The 19,092-nt window shown below is 41.1% G+C and overlaps 1 protein-coding gene across 2 annotated transcripts in view; it reads right to left on the bottom strand.

Moving 5' to 3' along the window:
* FAAH2 (fatty acid amide hydrolase 2) overlaps positions 1–19,092 on the bottom strand; it is a 181,276-nt gene that overhangs the window by 99,609 nt on the left and 62,575 nt on the right. For both annotated transcript variants that reach the window (XM_053473778.1, XM_053473779.1), the window contains exon 6: positions 1,035–1,152. In XM_053473778.1, coding sequence (XP_053329753.1) covers positions 1,035–1,152 — 118 coding nt within the window. The remainder of the gene's footprint in view (positions 1–1,034; positions 1,153–19,092) is intronic.

Raw genomic sequence — 19,092 nt, forward strand, 5'->3', positions numbered from 1 at the left:
AACTGCTGTTTGGTTAACTGGTATGACTGAACCCTGCCTCCCTCAAGCCTATGTCATTAACACACCTGACCTAATCAACAGGCTTTATATCCCTGCTTCTCAATAACGCAGGTGTGAGTTCACTATGTTACTTTGTCTGAAGCTATAGTTAATGTCCGACTCTTGGCTTTACCATTTTGCCCGCCTGCTACTTTTTGACCTGGACTGCCTTTTAGATTTACCCTGTTGCCTTTTTGACCTGGACCGCTTACTGGATTTACCCTTTTACCTGCCTATTACCTTTTTGGACCTGGACTGCTTATTGGATATTCCCCTTTTGTTTGCTACCAGTGCCAAACCCTTTTGGATTGTTACCTGATTGTTACTATTCTAAATTCATACTCCCCAGCAGTCTGTATACTTGACATGCCTCCTACTCTGCTACTTATGGTGAGATGTATCTGTTTTGTTTAATATATATATATTCATTCAGCTTTTGTATAATTTGTGAAGTGTGTTTCTATCACTGTGTGCGTTCTTACACTCCTGCACTCTGGACTCCAACATCCAGTAAGGGCTGAGATATGATGAGCCTGACACTACAGCAAACTTTGAAAAAGGCTGGTGGTTAAATGCACCATGGAAAAAGTATTTGAAATACCCTGGGTTGTCTATTTTTCAAAAATATATGATTTGATTGGGTAAATTTAATTGAAATCAAATTATAGCCAAACAGCAAAAAATGTTAAAACCATAATCAGCTCTACCCTTAAGGGGTTCATGTTCTTTTATGTGGTACGCTAAATGTGTTCTCATTCAGTGGATTTTGGGGTTTAACTTAGCTTAGATCTATTTCAATGAAGTAGTGCTAGATTTCTTTCTATATAGCTATTATAATACAAGTTTAAAGAGCAAAATTGTTTACTTTGAATGCCACTTTATGCTTATGATCTAGGAGTAGGAGGAGAATTAACAAAACTGTCCTCATAATGGTTATGTGTGTTATAAATCTGATAAAAGTTTCATAAGCATCACATCATTAACATGTTTCTTACTTTTCTCTGTGCTAGAATCAGCTCTTTATCCATCCGCGACACAAAGAGACCACCCCCATCATTTTCCATAGAAAAGTATCGAAGATTACTTAAGGAAACCTTCTTCTCTAGAGAAAGCCTGTAAAAAGAAAATTACCAATTATATAGGCATAACATGTTGCTAAGGTGGACTGCAACATGTACACATGCAGTTTTTTTCATATACAATTAAGCCATCTCTGTAAAGAGCACATACAGTAGTTCTGCAACCTGGGATAGAATGTCCTAAGCGGGAGAGTATTAAGGACATTCTATCCCAGGGTATGTTCTATACACAGATGGCTTGAAGGACTTGGGTGCAGGGATCCTGCAGGTACCCGTTGTTTTTAAATTGTATATTATGCATTTACTTGAATGCTTCTCCATTGCTCTATATGAGAATTAATACTAGAAGAATGTGCCATCTCATATTTGACACAGAAGCCTGAGAGGCCTGAATATAGTGACCAGTATACTGCTCGTATAGGGGTGAGTGCAATACAAGTATCTATTTATGCTTATTCCTGATATAGACAATACTGCACTGTGCACTTTATTCTGTTTTTCTCCTTGTGAGGTTCTGATCCTTTGTGAAGGAGAACTGATCCTGCTACACAAGCTGGAGCGTCTACTTTATATCTTACACAGAGTGTTTTTACTGCTGGACATTCTTTGATAAATTTTAGCACACCTCTTTTCTTATTTTGTATACAAATACACCGTTAATAGTGCACATTTTGAAGATGAATTTCCTATAATACCTACTCCTCTATGTCTAACTCAGTCAGTTAAGTGATCTGCAAATTCCCATACACAAAACATAAATAAAAAAGTGAAAAAATAAAAAATAAATCAGAAAGTCCCATATACAAATCCAAGATTACTCCAGAGAAAAATGTTTTTTTCATAGTCAAAATTACTTACCAAGAACTCCCAAGTTTCACACGTTGTCAATGCTCAGGCTTATGCAGTTCCAAAACTAATATGAAAAAACCCTGTGTAAATAGCACAGGGTTACATGTGGTTGTTGGGGAAGCTAAGTGGTGTGAAAGGGTTAACTTTGCAGGGGTCAGGCAAAGGACAGCCGGGTTTTGTTTTGTATGCGCTCGCGCCACTTAGTTTTTGCCCGCTTTTTTTGAGGGAATGATATGATAACCATGGAGCGCATATATATGGAGAGAAACAAAAACAACACTAATAGTGTAGCAAGTAAACACAAAAAATAAAAAAGAGGGGGGTGTAAGTTGCACTCACAAACTGGTTGAATAGAAAAGGCTCATCAGGTTCAGTAGGATTTGCAGGGTTTAATATCTTGTAAAATCTATAAGAACAAACAGACCACAAATGGTGCAGTATCTTCACAATTCAGGGGAGAGGGAGATCTGGATACACTTACAGTTCAGCAAGGCACAGCTATATATGAATAGTGTGCAAAAACGCAGTGCAAACCCAAGTCCACTGTTGAAGATTTATCGTCTCTACGCGTTTCGCCAGTGGTTCGCTGGCTTCTTCAGGAGGAAAAGAACAGGTAGCTCTGTCTATGCAGTCGAAAAGATCAATGAATATGTCTTGTATCCGTATCGTGATTAAATATTGGTCTGCTTCCGGGTTTCGGCCGTCTCGTGACATCCAGCGTCCAATCTCATTCACTTCCTGGTTCCAGCCGTCATCGTGCGTTTAATTAGACTATTGGTCCACCTGGCGTCTACGTCGTGTACGCGATTACATAGTCGCATGTATCGTTTCGTCTAACTGCCGGTTGTCTTTAGATGTATAATGGTATAGATGCTTGATCGTGCAGGATCAACGGGGCGGCGTTACATCTATTTCAGCTTGTATTCGTGGATGTGATGTTGTTAACCACGACGGGGACACACCAGAACAATATTAATAATCATGCTGCATGGGCACGGATACCGTACGGTAGAAAATATTCCTCCAATAAAAGATCAACTAGTAAATACCTCTTGGTCTCTTTGTATTTGATTTATATATTAAAAACATTTATTTTATTATCATTAAATAAAGATAAAAAATGGAACTGGGATAAAAAATAAATAAAATAAATATACTAAGTAAACATAATTAATATTATGGATAAAAAAGATCGATGGATTGGATATAATGAATATATTAAATATTAAATATATTAAAAGTAATTGATTTTTTGTAGAAGAATATTAGATACCAAAATACAATTCATTAACACATATAATTTATCAATAGAATTCATTAAGAAGAATAAAAATCATTCTGACATAATTATAAAGTGCCTGTGTAATATATGATATTAAATCCAATGTTAAAGTGCCAGTGTTATAAATTGAAACTAGGTTATATTCAATATAATATATACTATCTACCATAATTATAAAGTATCTATGTAGTGCATAATTAAAGTGTCAATATCAATGGGAACATTCTTATCTAGATAGAAATTTAGTTGCATTCAGTATAATATATCAGAATGATCCCTTATTTAGTGCAATATATTTGATTAATCCCATGTGAGGGATTAAAGTGCAAAGAAAAGTGCATCAGAAGAAAATCTCCATAAACAGGAAAAGGAAGGAGTATCTTCATATAGAAAAAAAAGACTTAATATTACTAAAGTACCATATAAAGGGAAAATATATATATATATTTTTTTTTTTTTGTATAAATGTGTATTATGTCATGAATGCCAGGATGTCTAGATCTGTATTTAACCCCCCTTTCTTATGGGTTTTGAATTTAAAGATCCACTCTGTCTCTTTACGTGCTAATTCTTGTTGTAAATCTCCTCCCCTCCAATGGGGGGAGACTATATCAATACCTATGATTTTAAAATTGGGTAATGAAAATGCTGTACACTGGTTACAATGTTTAGGGAGGCTATGTTTGAGGTTATGGTTACGTATACCACCCAGATGTTCCAAGCCTCTAATTTTAAGTTCTCTCGTGGTTCTACCAATGTATTGGGTACCGCACCCACATTCGAGCAAATATATCACATTTTTGGACCTACAATGAATAAAATGTTTTATTCTATATTCTTTTTTGGTATTCGTGCACTTAAAGTTGTTGATTCTTTTATTTTGTAAGTGACAAGTTGTACATAGCTTACATTTTCCACAACGGAAAAAAACAGGATTTTTCTTAAAAAAGATGTTGTCATTTTCTTTTGTCTCTTTTATTTCTGGTAGGACGCTAGGGGCCAATATTGATTTTAAGCTTTCCGATTTCCTATAAATGACACTGGGTTTTGTTGGAAGGTGGTCCTTTAAAACACTATCTTGCTGTAAGATAGGCCAACATTTTGCTATGGCTTTCTTAATATCATTAGCTTTGTCATTATACTTAGTCAGGAAAGCAAAATCAAACTTTTTATCTGACTTATGTTTTTTATCTTGTAAAAAGAAATCTCTTTTCTTTTCTTTAATGGCCTTAAGACTGTCCTGTAATAACCCCTCAGGGTATTTTCTCTCTCTAAATTTATCTATGAGAGCCTGGCTTTGAGTAAGAAAATCAGCTTCCTCTGTGCAATTTCTACGTACTCGGGCAAATTGCCCTTTTGGTATATTCTGCAGCCACTGAGGATGATGACAGCTAGAAAAATCAATATAACTGTTCCCATCAGTAGGCTTGAAAAATGTTTTTGACTGTATTTTGTTATTCTGTACGTAGAGTGTACGGTCCAAAAAATTGATTTGTGTTTTATCAATAGAGGAGGTGAAGTGTAAATTATATTTGTTTTGATTCACGAATTGTAAAAAATCATTTAACTCACCCGTGGATCCCTTCCAGATTATTAAAATATCATCAATGTAGCGCCGCCAGAGGACCAAACTTGCACCAAACGGGTTGTTTGACCAGATAGAATTGGCCTCCCAATCAGCCACGTATAAGTTGGCATAGCTTGGTGCAAATTTGGTCCCCATGGCGGTGCCACATAACTGTAAATAAAATGTATGTTCAAACCAGAAAAAATTATATTTGAGAATAAAATTGATGCAATCTAAAATGAATTGCCCTTGTAAATCGTCCATATCAGTATCATTTTGTAAAACCTTTTTTATTGTTTCAATTCCCAAATTGTGGGGAATAACTGTATAGAGGGAAGATACGTCAATCGTTGCCCATAAAAAGTCCGATTGCCACTGGACCTCTTGGAGTATACTAAGTATGTGTTTGGTATCTTTAATATATGATGGGATCATCCGAACATATCTCTGCAAAAAGGAGTCGACATACTGAGAAACATTACTAGAAAGGGAATTGATCCCGCTGATAATGGGTCTACCTGGTGACGAAGAAACATTTTTGTGTATTTTTGGTAAAAAATAAAAAACAGCTACTTTGGGAGAGTCTATTTTCAAAAAATTAAATTCATGTATATTAAGGATTTTATTATCTTTGCCTCCTTGTAATAATTTCAAAATTTCCATTTGATAAATTTTTGTTGGATTCCCGGGCAATTTACGGTAAGTAGTTTCATCTCCCAAGATGCGGAATGCTTCCTTTAGATAGTAGGACCTGTCCATAATTACAATGGCGCCCCCCTTATCAGCGGGTTTTACAACTAGTTGCTTTTTGTCTTTCAGTATTTTAAGTGATTCTTGTTCCTTCCTAGATATGTTAAACCTACGTTTTCTGCTTGCTTCAATTCTTTCAAATTCTTGAAGCAGCATATCTGAAAACACTTGAATATACTCGCTTTTTTCTTGTTCCGGAAAAAATTTCGATTTGGGCCTGAATGACGTATGCATAAAAGAATCTGATATGGCTTTCTCGTTATTCTCAATTTGTGTTAACTCTTTTTTCAGAAAAAAACGCTTAACAGTAAGTTTTCTAAGAAATTTCTGGGTATCAATGAACAAATTAAAACCATTAGGACCCTTATTGGGTGCGAATTTAAGACCTTTGGCTAGAAGGGAAATCTCTGTTGGTTCTAACTGGGTGCATGATATGTTAATAATATCTTTAGAGGATATATCTGTCTCTAATCTGTGTCCCTGTCCTCTGTATCCTCTCTTCCTCTTATAGTCTTTCGTTTTTTCTGAGGTGAATGGAGGAACGTGGTGAATCTGTTTTTGCTCTCCCATATAGGAGTGTGGGATGTGGTCCCTATTGATGGCGGTCCCTTTCTTTGGAATCGCTCCCTGTCTAAAAAAACCTGTTTAAGGTCGTTAGAACTTTCTATATGAGATGGTTTATAGCTTCCTAAGTGGCTCTCTTTCCTTACTTTATTGCGATTACCAAAGGGTTGTAGGGCCTCATTGTATTGTTTGTCAGCATTTTGGGTGAATCTTCCACCTTGAGACTGATGGTGTTGATGGTTCCTTCCATAGCTGTTGGAAGACATTCTGTTATTTCTATATGTGCTTCTATTTCTATCTGGTCTCCAATGTGTTCTCTCTTTATATGTGTTAATGTCTTGCGTTTTAACAGGAATTTTATGTAATCCCCTTTGGAGATCATCTTGATCTCTCTTTAGCTTTTTCCCTTTATTCTCTAAGATAGATTCCTCTATCTTAGAAATTTTATCGTTAAGGACTTTATTCTTCTTTTCAATATCTGACGGGTCAAATTGTTTTTGTATCTCTTCTTCTGTATGTCTAATATTAATTTCAATCTCTTTTAACTGTTGTTGTTGTAACTCAATTAAACTGTTCATCAAATCCATTGAACATTTTTCCAGAATATTGTTCCATTTATCCATAAATTCTGCATTGTCCTGACCGAACGCCGGGTATTTTTGAACTCTTAAACCCCTAGGGACTAGATTGTTTTTAACATAATATTCCAAAAAAGTTACCTCTCACCACTTTTTCATTTCTTTTTCCGCTAATCTTTCTAAATGATTAAATAGTTTTGTGGATGGGTGTGTATCAGTGTTACTTGTGGTGAATAATGTGTTAATTTTGAGAAACCTTTGTTCTCTAGTGCTTGTGTATTGGCTATTAGAATAAGCCATAGATCACGTGAAAAAAGGAAATAAAGGAAGATAACAATATAGATATAGGTAAAACAAGGATAAATCCAAAATCCACGTGTGAACAAAATAATACTAATAAAGAATACTCTCCAAAATAGCAGCTTCCAGAAAACACTCTTCCTCAGGTGCTCAAAGACACGATACGATAACCATGGAGCGCATATATATGGAGAGAAACAAAAACAACACTAATAGTGTAGCAAGTAAACACAAAAAATAAAAAAGAGGGGGGTGTAAGTTGCACTCACAAACTGGTTGAATAGAAAAGGCTCATCAGGTTCAGTAGGATTTGCAGGGTTTAATATCTTGTAAAATCTATAAGAACAAACAGACCACAAATGGTGCAGTATCTTCACAATTCAGGGGAGAGGGAGATCTGGATACACTTACAGTTCAGCAAGGCACAGCTATATATGAATAGTGTGCAAAAACGCAGTGCAAACCCAAGTCCACTGTTGAAGATTTATCGTCCCTCTTTTTTGAGGGAATGTTCTGGTTGGCAGCTTGCGCCGCTTTGCATTCCTATTGAGGTCGCGGACAGCTCGCGCTATAGTTTGGGCGGGATTTTTCTCTATATAAGCGCTGTTTCTGAGGCGTTCGTTTCACTACCCCAGGCTTGCGTTAACTGACTGCACTGACCTTTTGAGTCTGGTGAGCGGCGGTTTTCAGCAAAGCCTCGGGGAGCAGCATGGAAGAGCTGCAGAATTGTCTTCGTGAGCGAGCCGGGAGAAGAGGCTTTGAAGAGTGGTTGCAGACTTGTCTTTCTTCAGCTCTGGTTACAGATGAAATGTCTCCTGTTGCGGTGCCGGCTGAAGCTGGAGACGTCGCGGAGGAGGAGTCTACGGCTGGGGAAGATGGCGCTTCTACTTCTCGTGTGTTCCAGTTATCGCGAGAGAGAAGTCTGTCATCACGGGATCAAGAAGCCGCGTCTACGTCATTTCAACGCGCCGAACCCGGAAGAAGATCATGTAAAGATGCGGCATCTTGTCGTTCTCAAGCTTCTAGGGCTGTTAGAGGTAAACAGCCCTGCAAGAAAAGAAAACATCAGCAAGGTGAAGAGGAAGAGGACCGTCGGAGTCAGCTGGACTCCGGATGCAGGCGTCAGTCTCTGGCTGCATCTGACATGGCAATGCGGGTGCGGCTGTGGGTGAGTGCCCAAGAGGTGATTTGGAGAAGTTAAATGCGGTGGTGGGTTCTTTAGTTAATATTCTCAAAGAATGGCAGGGCCCTAATCCAGCTCAGGCTTGGGGTGGGTCTAATGTTTTCAATAGTCAAAGAAGTTTTGTTAATGAGGTTAATATGAAAGAGGCTTTGTCATGTGAAATGTCACCACTGGGCTTTCATTTATCTAAAACTTTAAAAGAGAAAATTTGGAACAACGAATACATTGATATTTTGTCGCTGCTTCCAGCACCTAAAGAGTTTCTGGTTAAGCAGGAGAAAGAGGAGGACAGAAGAAGACCTGTCCCTAGGTCTTTTAATAACTGGTTGCAGGCATTTTGTATCTATTCCAGTGTGTACTGTGAAAAACATAAGGACAGCAGTTCAGGTTTATTTCAGCATCTAGAGTCTGTCCTCGAAGCGTATAAAAATTTTGGGGGCATGTCATGGTTCAATTATGACGAGATTTTTCGGCAAAAATTGGCAGTACATAAAAATTTTAAATTTGGAATGAAGGACATGGGGACATGGGTTAGCATAATGCTCCCGCAGCGATATAATTATACAAACAGATTTCAGTCAGCCCATGTTAACCAATTGCGGCAAAAAGGCATATGTTGGGCTTTTAATGAGGCTCAATGTAAATTTCTTAATGCCTCTAAATTTAAACACGAATGTGCGGTTTGTGGAGGTAATCACCCCGGTTCCAGGTGTTTTCGTAGGAACGGTGGGAATTCCAGCGGGAGGGATTGAATTCCAAAAAGCAGTGACACCGGTGATAGTGGCAAGACTGCTCCTTTGTTTAAACAGCTACCCAGACAAACGGATGGCTGAGTTATTATTTAATGGCTTTCAAAGTGGTTTTAAGATTCCGTTATATGATGTGGATAATTTTGTCTGGGTTGATAATTTTAAATCTGTTAATGGAAATATTCAAATTGTGCGTGATAAAATTGAAAAGGATTTGTCGTTAGGTAGGATTGAAGGTCCTTTTAGGTTTCCGCCATTTGAAAAGTTTCGATTGTCCCCTTTGGGGCTAGTGCCTAAGAAGGAGACGGGTTCTTTTCGTTTGATTCACCACTTATCATTCCCAAAGGGTGGATCACTGAATGACCAAATTAATGCGGAAGATTTTCCTGTTAAATATGCATCGTTTGAAGATGCATTGTTTTGGGTTAGGCTTTGTGGTAAAGATGCTGTTTTGGCAAAAGTTGACATAGAATCGGCGTTTAGGCTGTTGCCAATTCATCCGGATTGTTTTAGTTCTTTAGGTTTTCAGTTTGAGGGTAAAATTTTATTTTGATAAGTGTTTACCGATGGGTTGTTCTATTTCATGTTTTTATTTCGAAGCTTTCTCCAGTTTTTTAGAATGGTTAGCTAAAACGGTTTCTGGTTGTAGTTCGGTAGTTCGTTATTTAGATGATTTTTTGTTTATTGGGAAAAGAGGTTCGGGTGATTGTACTATGTTGTTAAATACTTTCATGGAAATTGCAGAGTTTTTGGGGATTCCTTTAGCTAAGGTTAAGACTGTGTTCCCTACAACAATTTTTGGGTATCGTTATTGATGTGGTTAAAATGGAATTTAGACTGCCATTAGATAAAGTTCATAAATTAAAAGTGGTAATTGATGAGGTTTTATTGGCAAAAAAAGTGACAGTTAAAAAGTTTCAGTCATTGTTAGGCCAGCTCTATTTTGCTGCCAGAATTATGCCTATGGGTAGAGGTTTTTCGCGGCTTATGGCAAGAAGTATTGCCGGTAAAAAGATTGGTTATCATAGGGTGAGGGTCAATAAGCAAATCAAGGAGGATTTGAAAGTTTATCTTGGTTTGCAGTAGGTTGGACAAAGAATTTGGTTTTGCTGGAGCTATTTCCGGTTGTGGTGGCTTTTTATTTATGGGGTGAGCATTGGGTCAATAAACGGATTTTGTTGAATTGTGATAATATGGGTGTAGTTTGGGTCATTAATACGTTACGAGCAAAGTCCGTACCAGTTATCAATTTACTTAGACATCTGGTGTTTTTTATGTTTAAAATATAATATTTGGTTGAAAGCTAAACTCATTAACAGGGTTAATAATAGAATTGCTGATGCTTTATCTCGGTTTGATTTTAAGGTTTTCAGGCATTTGGCGCCCATGGCAAACAAGGAGGGAATAGCAGTTCCGGGGGATGTTTGGCGTTTAAGATCACCAAGTTAAGTAATTATATATACAATTCTCTTTCTAAGGCTACCTGGGATAGCTATTCTAAAGCTTGGCAGGAATGGATTCTTTTTATGAATGATAAAGGGTTAAATGAGTTTGATAATAAGATAGAGTTAACGTTAGAGTTTGTGTTATGGTTGATTAATCAGGGGTTTTCACGTAGTAGGATTGATTGTTATTTATTAGGGGTTTCTTTTTTCATGAAGCTAGCAGGGAAACAAGCAGTAGGGAAAGAATTTTTAATTAAACAAATCTTAAAAGGTTTCGCCCGAAAACACAGGAGTGTGGACAACAGAAAACCGATTTCTTTTAGTTTACTGCAAAAGCTGGTTGCTGTTGTGCATGACAATTGCTGGGACGAGTATGAAGCCCTATTATTTAAGACAGCATTTATCATAGCATTCTTTGGCGCCTTTCGCATAAGCGAATTGGTGGCAGCAAATAGTAAAGGTGGTTCTGGTATTCAATTTGAGGATGTTTTATGCAAGGATAAATTGCTAATATATTTAAGATCGTCTAAAACGGATTAATCGGGGAAAGGTTGCTGGGTTACATTGAATGAAGTAACCAATTGTAAAGTTTGTCCGGTAAGAGCAGCAGAGTTTTTCAATAGCAAAAGGCCAGAATGGCAATTGGTTAATACATCGGTCAGGTCTACCTTTAACCCAATTTCAATTTAGGAAAATGTTACAGAAATGTTTAGTAAGACTAGGTTTAGGTTCCGAGAAAATTTCTTCACATTCATTTCATATTGTTGCCGCCACAGAAGCGGCTTTATTGGGGCTGGATAATTCTGTCATTAAAAGATTGGGTAGGTGGGACTCTAACCGTTTTAAGTCTTATGTTAGACCGCATTTGATGTAAGATTTATGCTGCTGTGTTAATATTAATTTCTTTGCAGGAAAGCATCCAATAGTGGTTTGGATAATAGGACATTCTTTTGTATTCTGGGCACATCGAAGAGCTTCTGAACGATGCTATGGAGAAAATTTGGGTTTCAACCCTGAAACAATCGTTATCTATTGGATAGGTATAAGGGGTTTAAGCATTTATAAATTAAAAGCTAATATTTTGGGTTTTGTTAAAGTTTTTCCATGGCCTGATATTATGATAATACATTGTGGGGGTAATGATATTGGTAAGGTTAAGTCTGTCCAGTTATTAATGGATTTTAAAGATATTCTTGAACAGATGAAGATGTTTTTGTAGGTACTAAGTTAGTACGGTCTGAAATTGTTCCTCGTTTAATTTGGTTAAATCATAAGGATTTACGCGCCTTGGAAAGAGTGAGGCGTTAACTGACTGCACTGACCTTTTGAGTCTGGTGAGCGGCGGTTTTCAGCAAAGCCTCGGGGAGCAGCATGGAAGAGCTGCTGAATTGCCGCCTGCCCTCCCTCCCTAATTATGTTTATGTATATGTTTATTTTTCTATATTAAAAAAAAAAAAAAGTTATATATTTATTCATGTCGTGGCTTTTATTGGGGTTAAGTTGCTTTCTGTAAAAAGTGAACATGGGGTTTGTTTCAGTGGTAGGCTGACCGGCTGTTGGGGCAGTCGGCCTTGATTGAATTTATTAACTCTGTGGTTTGGGCCAAGAGTTTGTGGTTATTTATAAAGTTGATACTAAGTTAATGGTTGAGTGTTTATGGTGGTAAATTTGTTATAAGCTAAATAAAAGACCACGGCCTTTGTTCATCCAAAGAAATTGTGTCTGTGTATTTTATTTATTATTTGGTTACAATTTATTACACCATACAACCACATGGTGTCATATGAAGAAGTCCAATAAATCATAAAAATTCCAAATCACCTCAAAGCTCAACAGAGTGGAATGTTTTTACCAAAGTAATCCCTGTTTTTAATGTATTCTAGATTGCAAACTCATTTGAGCAGGGCCCTCATTACCTCTTGTTTCTGTAAGTCAAATATGTTATGCACTAATTGTTATGTTATGTTGACCTATTGTACAGCTCTGCAGAATATGATGGCACTATATAAATCAATAAATAATAATCATAGCGCAAACCTAGGCTGATAAAAAGTGGCATCATGCTGTGTCCCCCAATTGAAAGGCCGTTTTTCTTCTTTTGTGATAGACACGGAGGAGAAAGGAGTGCCGAGCGGTTGCTCAGGAATACGTTTTCAGCAACCGTTCGGCGCCTCTCATTCTCTGCCTTGGTCGCGGTGCTGGCATTTCATGCTGAGCACTGGAATATGATGTCATATTCCAGCGTTCAGCAGTGAAGCATCGTGCACCGTGGCAGAGCAGGGAGACAGAGGCCTTGCACTCCCACCGCAGGACTTCTACAAGATAACTGAACTTCAAAGGGGGGAGAGGGTAGATAGTGATGAGGAGGTAGATAAGGCAGAAGAGAGGGAGAAGGGGTAGATAGGAAAAAGGGGGAGAGGGGGTAGCAAGAATATTGAAATAAAGAGTCAGAATGAGAGAATTAATGGATTGATGTGTGGATGTATTGTGTGAATGAGTTAGAGAATTAATGAATTTGTGATAACGCATTAATGAATATGTGTAAATAATTTGTATGAAAGAATAAATGATTGTGTGAATTAGTGAGGGACTGTAAACGTGTTTGTGTGAATCGTAGGTGTATAATTACAGGTAGCATGTTTATGGGACAAAGATGGCGTACGCTTGGCTGTTTGGGGACAAAGATGGCACATCCTATGTATGTGTAATTTGGGTGCTGGTCAGGTTCTATGTGGCCAATGTGGATGCCAGGGCTGGCTTTGGGGTGTGCAACTTGTGATCTATGCCTGTAATTTAGTGGGTTTTATCTATACCTTTAATGTGAGTTTATATGCAATTTCCAATTGATCTATACCTGCAAAGCTGGGTTTTTGTGATATTCTGTTGATCTCTATCTACCATGCTATCTTTCCATACATTATTTATGTTTACCTGCAAATACAGGATTCGTATGTCTTATTCAGTTGATCAATACTGTGAGTGCTGTTTCCATGTGTTGTTTATTTGATCTATACCTTCAGTGCTGAGTTTACATGTGATTTCCAGTTGATCTATACCTGCAATGCTATGTTTCCATACATTATTTATGTATACCTGCAAATACAGGGTTTTTATGTCTTATTCAGTTGAACGTGCTGTTTCCATGTGTTTATTTGATCTATACCTGAACTACAGGCAGTATGTAAAAGAGAGGTGCGGTTTAGTGATTGAGGGGCCAAAGGGACTCTGGGGATGATTACAGGGGAGAGGACCTCTCAATCTCACGGTACAGTCAGAAAGAGGGAAGACTGTGAGAGTCAGTACAGTCTTCCCTCTTTCTGATCTGCAGTCAGTGTGGCAAAAAATTTTTGGTGTGGTATCGAAGGGAGTGATTGCATGCTAGGGAGCGTGGAGCGTGACTCAAGGAAATGCTTGGGTTACATTTTTTCACTAAAAAATATATTGGCTGCAGGGGCTTAAATTTATATATATCGGCAGCAGGGTCTAATATTTATATATATATTGGCAATAGGGTCTAATATTTATATGTATCGGCAGCAGGGTCTAATATTAAAGAATGAAAAATAACTGCCAGTTCATCTGTTATTGTTAATCATATTATTTGCTTCGAAGAGATAAGTACATATTATATATAGTGCATATGTAGCCCCCAACATCAGCAGTCTCGGGTCCCATGAAGGGGGCGGCGCTTCTGCACGCCGCTCTGGCACCTTCTCCTCCTGCTGACTGTGTGCAGGAGGAGAGGGGAGGAGTGAGTGCAGAGGATTCTCTAGCGCCGTTGGGGGCGGTACAGAGGGTGGATCTCCAGACGTGACGTCAGACGTCACGCCTGAGATCTCTATAGAACCCCCAAGCTCCTTTATGTTGGCGCTCACATATTCTGAAACGCTCTGTGTCTTACACAGTGTTCCCAGTACTGTGCTCTTATCCCTACTTTGACCCTGTATTTGTACATGTCCCTCACATGACCTCAGGATAAAGCAGGCCAGACTTAAGATTCCTGGTAGGAACAGTGGATTCCTTAAACGGAATCTTAAAACCGTCACAAAAACCTTGCTCTAGCAACAGTCCCATCTCCTTGTTCCCATAACTCCTAAGCCACGGCGCCATCGTGCTTATGTTTCCAGGAATCAAGCCTCCAAATTATGTTCAGACATAGCTTGGCAGAGATCCAATGCTGTTAAACTCCTGCTAACCTCCAACAAATTGTCACAAAAGGGGGAAGGCGTCCTGTTTATATAATAATCTCCATGGACAACACTTTCCTGTTATCCATTGCCTGCCTCCACTACACCAAATGGTTTCTCCTAATAGGCTGTTCACTTCAGCTTGACCAGTCATTCAGCCCCTCTGTTCATTTTGGCCTCTGGGGCTCTCTCTCTATATATCGTTTTTCAAACTAATTAACTATGTAGCTATGTTACCATCTAGGTTACATAGTTACATTGCCTTTAAATCAGCACAAAACATGAATTTGACTATATGGATTCTAAGCTCCTAATTACTAGTTTTACATCCTTGCCTAAAATAGACTTTTTACAACTTCAAGGAACATCTATAGTATCACATCAAGGAATCTAGCAATTTTCTTAGATTTTCTTAGATGGTTACTTGGAAAAACATAATATTGGGGGATATAATCTTTAATTATGGGGAAAGAGCTTATTGATCCAAGGAGAACTCTAACTGCCATTTTGGGGTCAAGAAGGAATTTTTTCCCTGGTTAGTGCAAAATTGGAAAGAGCCAAACTGGGTTTTTTTGCCTTCTTTTGGATCAACAGCAACAAATTAACAGATATAAGAAAGGCTGAACTCGATGGACGCATGTCTTTTTTTAACCTATGTAACTATGTAACTTTAAGTCAGGATTTACCCTCAGACAACATTCTAGTTACTTTTGATGTCTTTGGATATCTCAATATCATGGTAAATGTATAAAAGCAATTGAGTGGACCTTTACAGTGATAGATATTTTGACACACTACCAGTAGCGTACCTAAAGGGGGGGCAGTTCGCCCGGGTGCCCCTTGTCAGGGGGGGTTTCAAACTAATTAACTATGTAGCTATGTAACCATCTAGGTTACATAGTTACATTGCCTTTAAATCAGCACAAAACATGAATTTGACTATATGGATTCTAAGCTCCTAATTACTCGTTTTACATCCTTGCCTAAAATAGACTTTTTACAACTTCAAGGAACATCTATAGTATCACATCAAGGAATCTAGCAATTTTCTTAGATGGTTACTTGGAAAAACATAATATTGGGGGATATAATCTTTAATTATGGGGAAAGAGCTTATTGATCCAAGGAGAAATCTAACTGCCATTTTGGGGTCAAGAAGGAATTTTTTCCCTGGTTAGTGCAAAATTGGAAAGAGCCAAACTGGGGTTTTTTGCCTTCTTTTGGATCAACAGCAACAAATTAACAGATATAAGAAAGGCTGAACTCGATGGACGCATATCTTTTTTTAACCTATGTAACTATGTAACTTTAAGTCAGGATTTACCCTCAGACAACATTCTAGTTACTTTTGATGTCTTTGGATATCTCAATATCATGGTAAATGTATAAAAGCAATTGAGTGGACCTTTACAGTGATAGATATTTTGACACACTACCAGTAGCGTACCTAAGGGGGGGGCAGTTCGCCCGGGTGCCCCTTGTCAGGGGGGTGCCCGGTGAGCCAGCCAAGCAGATATCAATTCAGTTTGATGGCCGTCTAACACAGACCCCGAGCTTAGAGCTGTGGAGCTCACACTGTGCAAGAAAACTCTTTTCCCACCCAGGTCCCTGCTTCTCCCGGGTGGAAAAGGAGTTTCCTGACACCATCCGGACGCATAGACTTCTGCATGGCCCCAGTGATGCTCACTCGGCCCCAGGACCAGTGAAATCTGCAAGAGAGGTAAGGGGGAGAGTGAATGGGTGAATGAGTGGGTGTTTAGGGGTAGAAGTGGCACACACAGGCTGTTTTAGGGGCAGCAGTGGCACAAACAAACAGGCTGCTTCAGGGGCAGAGGTCCACAGGCAGGTTGCTAAATGGGTAAAAATGGGAAAAGGCAGATTGCTAAAGGGGCAGAGGTGGCACAGGTAGGCTGTTTCAGGGGAAGCAGTGGCACGAGTAGGATACTAAAGGGGCAGTGGTGGCCCGGACAGGCTGTTTTAGGGGCAAAGGTGGCACAGGGAGGCTTATAAAGGGGCAGAGGTGGCACAAGCAGGCTGTTCCAGGGGCAGAGGTGGCACAGGCAGACTGCTAAAGGGGAAAAAGTGTCATAGGCAGGTTGCTAAAGGGGCAGAGGTGACACAGGTAGGCTGTTTCAGGGGCAGTAGTGGCACGAGTAGGATACTAAAGGGGCAATGGTGGCACAAACAGGATGTTTCAGGGCAGATGTGCCACAGGCAGGTTGCTAAAGGGGAAAAAGTGGCAGGGGCAGGCTGTTTTAGGGGCAGAGGTGTCACAGGCAGGTTGCTAAAGGGGCAGAGATGGAACAGGCAGGCTGTTTCAGGGGCAGAGGTGGAAAAGGCAGGCTGTTTCAGGGGCAGAGGTGGCACAGGCAGGCTGTTTCAGGGGCAGAGGTGGCACAGGCAGGTTGCTAAAGGGGCAGAGATGGCACTGACAGGCTCCTAAAGGGGCAGAGGTGGCACTGACAGGCTCCTTAGGGGCAGAGGTGGCACAGGCAGGCTCCTAAAGGGGCAGAGGTGGCACAAGTAGGATACTAAAGGGGCAGTGGTGGCCCGGACAGGCTGTTTTAGGGGCAAAGGTGGCACAGGGAGGCTGCTAAAGGGGCAGAAGTGGCACAGGCAGGCTGTTTCAGGGGCAGAGGTGGCAAAGGCAGGTTGTTTCAGGGGCAGAGGTGGCACCGGCAGGCTGTTCCAGGGGAAAAAGTGTCACAGGCAGGCTGCTAAGGGGAAAAAGTGTCACAGGCATGCTTTTCCAGGGGCAGAGGTGGCACAGAAGTGGCACAGGCAGGCTGTTTCAGGGGCAGAGGTGGCAAAGGCAGGTTGTTTCAGGGGCAGAGGTGACACAGGCATGCTGTTCCAGGGGCAGAGGTGGCACAGGCAGGCTGCTAAAGGGGAAAAAGTGTCACAGGCAGGTTGCTAAAGGGGCAGAGGTGGCACAGGTAGGCTGTTTCAGGGGCAGCAGTGGCACGAGTAGCATACTAAAGGGGCAGTGGTGGCACAAACAGGATGTTTCAGGGGCAGATGTGCCACAGGCAGGTTGCTAAAGGGGAAAAAGTGGCACAGGCAGGTTGCTAAAGGGGCAGAGGTAGAACAGGCAGGCTGTTTTAGGGGCAAAGGTGGCACAGGGAGGCTGCTAAAAGGGTCGGAAGTGGCACAGTCAGGTTGCTAAAGGGGCAGATGTGCCACAGGCAGGTTGCTAAAGGGAGAGAGCTGGCACAGTCAGGCTCCTAAAGGGGCAGATATAGCACTGACAGGCTCCTAAAGGGGCAGAGGTGGCACAGGCAGGCTCCTAAAGGGGCAGAGGTGGCATAGGCAGGCTGCTAAAGGGGCAAAGGTGGCACAGGGAGGCTGCTAAAGGGGCAGAAGTGGCACAGGCAGGTTGCTAAAGGAGCAGATGTGCCACAGGCAGGTTGCTAAAGGGAGAGAGCTGGCACAGTCAGGCTGCTAAAGGGGCAGAGATGGCACTGACAGGCTCCTAAAGGGGCAGAGGTGGCACAGGCCGGCTCCTAAAGGGGCAGAGGTGGCACAGGCAGGCTGCTAAAGGGGCAAAGGTGGCACAGGGAGGCTGCTAAAGGGGCAGATGTGGCACAGGGAGGTTGCTAAAGGGGCAGATGTGCCACAGGCAGGTTGCTAAAGTGAGAGAGCTGGCACAGTCAGGCTGCTAAAGGGGCAGAGGTGGCACAGACAGGCTCCTAAAGGGGCAGAGGTGGCACAGTCAGGCTGCTAAAGGGGCAAAAGGAGGCTGCTAAAGGGGCAGATGTGCCACAGGCAGGTTGCTAAAGGGGAAAAAAGTGTCACAGGCAGGTTGCTAAAGGGGCAGAGGTGGAACAGGCAGGCTGTTTTAGGGGCAAAGGTGGCACAGGGAGGCTGCTAAAGGGGCAAAAGTGGCACAGGCCGGCTGTTTCAGAGGCAGAGGTGGCACAGGCAGGCTGCTAAAGGGAGAGAGCTGGCACAGTCAGGATGCTAAAGGGGTAGAGATGGCACAGGCAGGCTCCTAAAGGGGCAGAGGTGGCACAGGCAGGCTCCTAAAGGGGCAGAGGTGGCATAGGCAGGCTGCTAAAGGGGCAAAGGTGGCACAGGGAGGCTGCTAAAGGGGCAGAAGTGGCACAGGCAGGTTGCTAAAGGAGCAGATGTGCCACAGGCAGGTTGCTAAAGGGAGAGAGCTGGCACAGTCAGGCTGCTAAAGGGGCAGAGATGGCACTGACAGGCTCCTAAAGGGGCAGAGCTGGCACAGGCCGGCTCCTAAAGGGGCAGAGGTGGCACAGGCAGGCTGCTAAAGGGGCAAAGGTGGCACAGGGAGGCTGCTAAAGGGGCAGATGTGGCACAGGGAGGTTGCTAAAGGGGCAGATGTGCCACAGGCAGGTTGCTAAAGGGGCAGATGTGCCACAGGCAGGTTGCTAAAGGGAGAGAGCTGGCACAGTCAGGCTGCTAAAGGGGCAGAGGTGGCACAGACAGGCTCCTAAAGGGGCAGAGGTGGCACAGTCAGGCTGCTAAAGGGGCAAAAGGAGGCTGCTAAAGGGGCA

The sequence above is a fragment of the Spea bombifrons genome, chromosome 8 (genome assembly GCF_027358695.1).
Source record: "Spea bombifrons isolate aSpeBom1 chromosome 8, aSpeBom1.2.pri, whole genome shotgun sequence".
In the NCBI taxonomy this organism is placed as follows: Eukaryota; Metazoa; Chordata; class Amphibia; order Anura; family Pelobatidae; genus Spea; species Spea bombifrons.